Raw genomic sequence first — 3,237 nt, 5'->3', positions numbered from 1 at the left:
CGTCCGGGTCCCGGGAGATATCGCGAGGCGTATGGCGACCGCGCACGTGGCGCGCGCCTCATCCACGCACCCCCTCCCGCGCGCGCCCGGCTCCACGCCGCCGCCCCGCGCGCCGTCCGATCTTTGCGTCTCGCGACCTCCCGCCCGTCCGATCGCCCCGCGCCGGCTCGTGGCCGCCGTTGCTCGGCCAACCGCCGACGTACGTGTCCCGCCTCCGCATATATGGAAGGGGACGGCCGGCAGCAGAGCAGAGCACCGCATCGCACTGCTTCCACACGATCGGACTGAGCCGAGAGATTCTGGACTGTTCCACACGATCCATGACGTCCACGGTGACCACGCCCACGCCCAGCCGCCCGCTCCCGGCGGGGCCCCAGCGGCGCCGGTACAGGCCCACGGTGCTCGCCATCGCCGGCGGTAGCAAGCCGCCGCGCCGCCGGGCGCCCGCCGCCGCCACCAGCTGCGCGGCGCTCGCGGCGCCCGAGAAGCAGAGCACGGCGCCCTCCAAGCTCCCTGCTCCGTCGCCGGCGCCCGAGGGCACGGACTACGACGAGGTGGCCGCCACGCTGGAGACGCTGTACAAGCTGAGCCCCGTCATCGTGGAGGAGGACGGGAAGAGGAGCAAGAAGCAGGCGGCGACCAAGAAGAAGAGGAAGCAGGGGAGGGCGAAATCGGGAGCAGCGACGACGACGGCGGCGACGCCGAGGAGGACAGTGGTGGTGAGGAGCCAGCGGCGGCGCCGGATGGACCTGGGGAAGCGGGTGGAGATGCGGGATCTGGCCGCCGGCAAGGAGGACGAACACCGGGACGGGGAGCGCGCGTTCGAGGAGGCGCTGCTGCGGGAGCACGCCGTGTCGACGGACATGGGCAGCCTGGACTGGAGGTGGATGAAGATCCCGCCGGTGCTCTCCGCCCCGCAGAGCGCCCGCCTCTTCAAGATCATGCAGCCCATGAAGGTAATCAACCACGGATCAATTTAACTCTCTTCTTGAATCTTGATTCGATCGAGGAGGAGGAATCGGTAGCTGATCCAAGAACTCGCTAGCTGTATTTAGGTGCTAAACTGAATAACTGATGCACTTTTCAGGCCATTTTGGAGGTGCAAGAGAACCTGCGGAACGAGCTGCAGAGCGAGCCGACGGACGTGGAGGTCGCCGAGGCCATGAACATGCCGGTGCAGCGGCTACGGCGGCTCCGCGACGTGGGCCGGGCGGCGAGGAACAAGCTCATCAAGGTAAGCAACAACACTGACATTGATCTTTCTGTATTCTGAAAAATAGATATGATCCAACTGAAATTTGGGATGAGTGGCTGATGATGATGGGATGGGTACTTGTATAGCACAACCTACGGCTGGTCCTGTACGCGATCAACAAGTACTACCCGGACATGACCGGCGACGAGAGGTTCGCGGACCTGTGCCAGGCCGGCGCCAACGGGCTCATCACGGCCATCGACCGCTTCGAGCCCAAGCGCGGCTTCCGCATCTCCACCTACGCGCTCTTCTGGATCCGCCACTCCGTCGTCCGCGCCATGACGCTCTCCAGCTTCACCCGCTTTCCGTTCGCCATGGAATCGGTAATGCCTGCCGAGCTTGCCCAGCCGGTTCAGTCCGTCTTCAGTGCTCTGCACATTCTGCTTGTGTTTGTCAGAGACAGAAATGCTGGCATGTTGTACTATAAATTTTATCGCGCAGGAGAGGCAGGAGATCAACAGGGCGAGGGAGGAGCTGTCGTTCGAGCTCGGGAGGGCGCCGACGGACGAGGAGACGATGAAGAAAGTGGGGCTGTCGCCGGCGAGGTACCGCGACGTGGTGCGGATGACGAGGCCCACCTACTCGCTGCACTCGCGGAACCGTGTCACGCAGGAGGAGCTCATCAAGGAGGTCACCGACGTGGACGCCATCGGGGTCGACACCCACAAGCACAACCGCCTCCTCCGCCTCGCCATTGACGACCTCGTAAGCACATACAACAACATCAACATCAAGAGATTCATCTGTTTGGTTTCTTGATTTTGATTGATGATCATGTGGTGGATGGTGCAGCTGGATTCGCTGAAGCCCAAGGAGAGCGTGGTGATCAGGCAGAGGTTCGGGCTAGACGGCAGGGGGAGGCGCACGCTGAGCGAGATCGCCGGCAACCTGAGGATCTCGAGGGAGATGGTGCGCAAGTACGAGCTCAAGGCGCTGATGAAGCTCAAGCACCCCACCCGGGTCGACTACCTGCGAAGATACATGTGAAATTATCTGTATATATCTCGGTCGCGCACATACATACCGGTTCTCTAATTTGATTATGCTGCATATACTTACATTGCAAGATGGCATAGACTCATCATTGATTCCGTATTTCGGACATGTATATAAGTCTGTATATACGAGTGAGATTGTATATATAATATTTGATTTAGACCTCGCGCTGATGTAATTCATAGCACGCAGAAAAGAAAATGGTCTCTGGTTTATTAGAAGAATATATAATGCATTACCTATTTGCAGGATGGGCTGAGTTTAAAGTTCAGAATAGGACTTGAATACACCTCCTCAACTTATAAACCATTTTCAATGAAGCTATGCAAAACCAGTTGATAAACACTGTCATGATCCTTCATGCATGGGAAAGACAATGGCAGCACATAAAGAACCCACTCCTCCATTTTGCATCCTACACTGGTTTGAAAGTGAAATCTAACAAGTCTATTGTGGTGCTAATTAAAAGTCTTTAGTCCTTTTCACAAAAAAAATTGTCTTTAATCCGCAAAAAAAAAGTCTTTGATCACGGAATGCAAACCCTTGCTTAATCTTTTGGATGTATGTTGGGCTCCTTCCCTTTTACCTATCTAGGACTTCCCCACTCAACAATGTAAAGCCAAAGACATAAGAATTTGTCCTTTGTCCTGCTTGGCTAATTTCACCCCATAAAGACTTACTGGATGATCAACCTTCTTATCATGTGGGGTGAAATTACAGCTTGTGAAATCAGTGTTATGCAGTTTACCCATTTACTACACGTACACTCTGTCCCTACCACTTTCAGTTTCTTAGAAGATTAATAAATACTTAAGGCACTGCTTTTGAAGAAAATATGACATGGAGGATAGAGGGACTGTTCTCTTCTCTTGGGACAAGTGTGCAACCCAAAAGGTCAAGGTGGTCTTGCAGTTCCTCACATTGCACTTCATAGCAAAACTACAAATTATTTAATAGATATATGTGCTGCCTTGGGTCAAGCTCAT

General features: G+C 55.4%; 1 protein-coding gene across 1 annotated transcript; it reads left to right on the top strand.

Moving 5' to 3' along the window:
- Positions 1-238: 238 nt before the first annotated feature.
- On the top strand, positions 239-2,466 carry LOC123148959 (RNA polymerase sigma factor sigE, chloroplastic/mitochondrial). Its single transcript, XM_044568494.1, has 5 exons — positions 239-956; positions 1,088-1,234; positions 1,342-1,578; positions 1,697-1,960; positions 2,048-2,466. Exons 1-5 carry the CDS (start codon positions 321-323, stop codon positions 2,240-2,242), a joined length of 1,479 nt encoding a protein of 492 aa, XP_044424429.1. The 5' UTR covers positions 239-320; the 3' UTR covers positions 2,243-2,466.
- The last annotated feature ends 771 nt before the right edge of the window (positions 2,467-3,237 follow it).

The sequence above is a fragment of the Triticum aestivum genome, chromosome 1B (genome assembly GCF_018294505.1).
Source record: "Triticum aestivum cultivar Chinese Spring chromosome 1B, IWGSC CS RefSeq v2.1, whole genome shotgun sequence".
Taxonomy (NCBI): domain Eukaryota; kingdom Viridiplantae; phylum Streptophyta; class Magnoliopsida; order Poales; family Poaceae; genus Triticum; species Triticum aestivum.
Note: the sequence above shows the minus strand (reverse complement) of the source record. Positions and strands in the feature narration are given on the sequence as shown.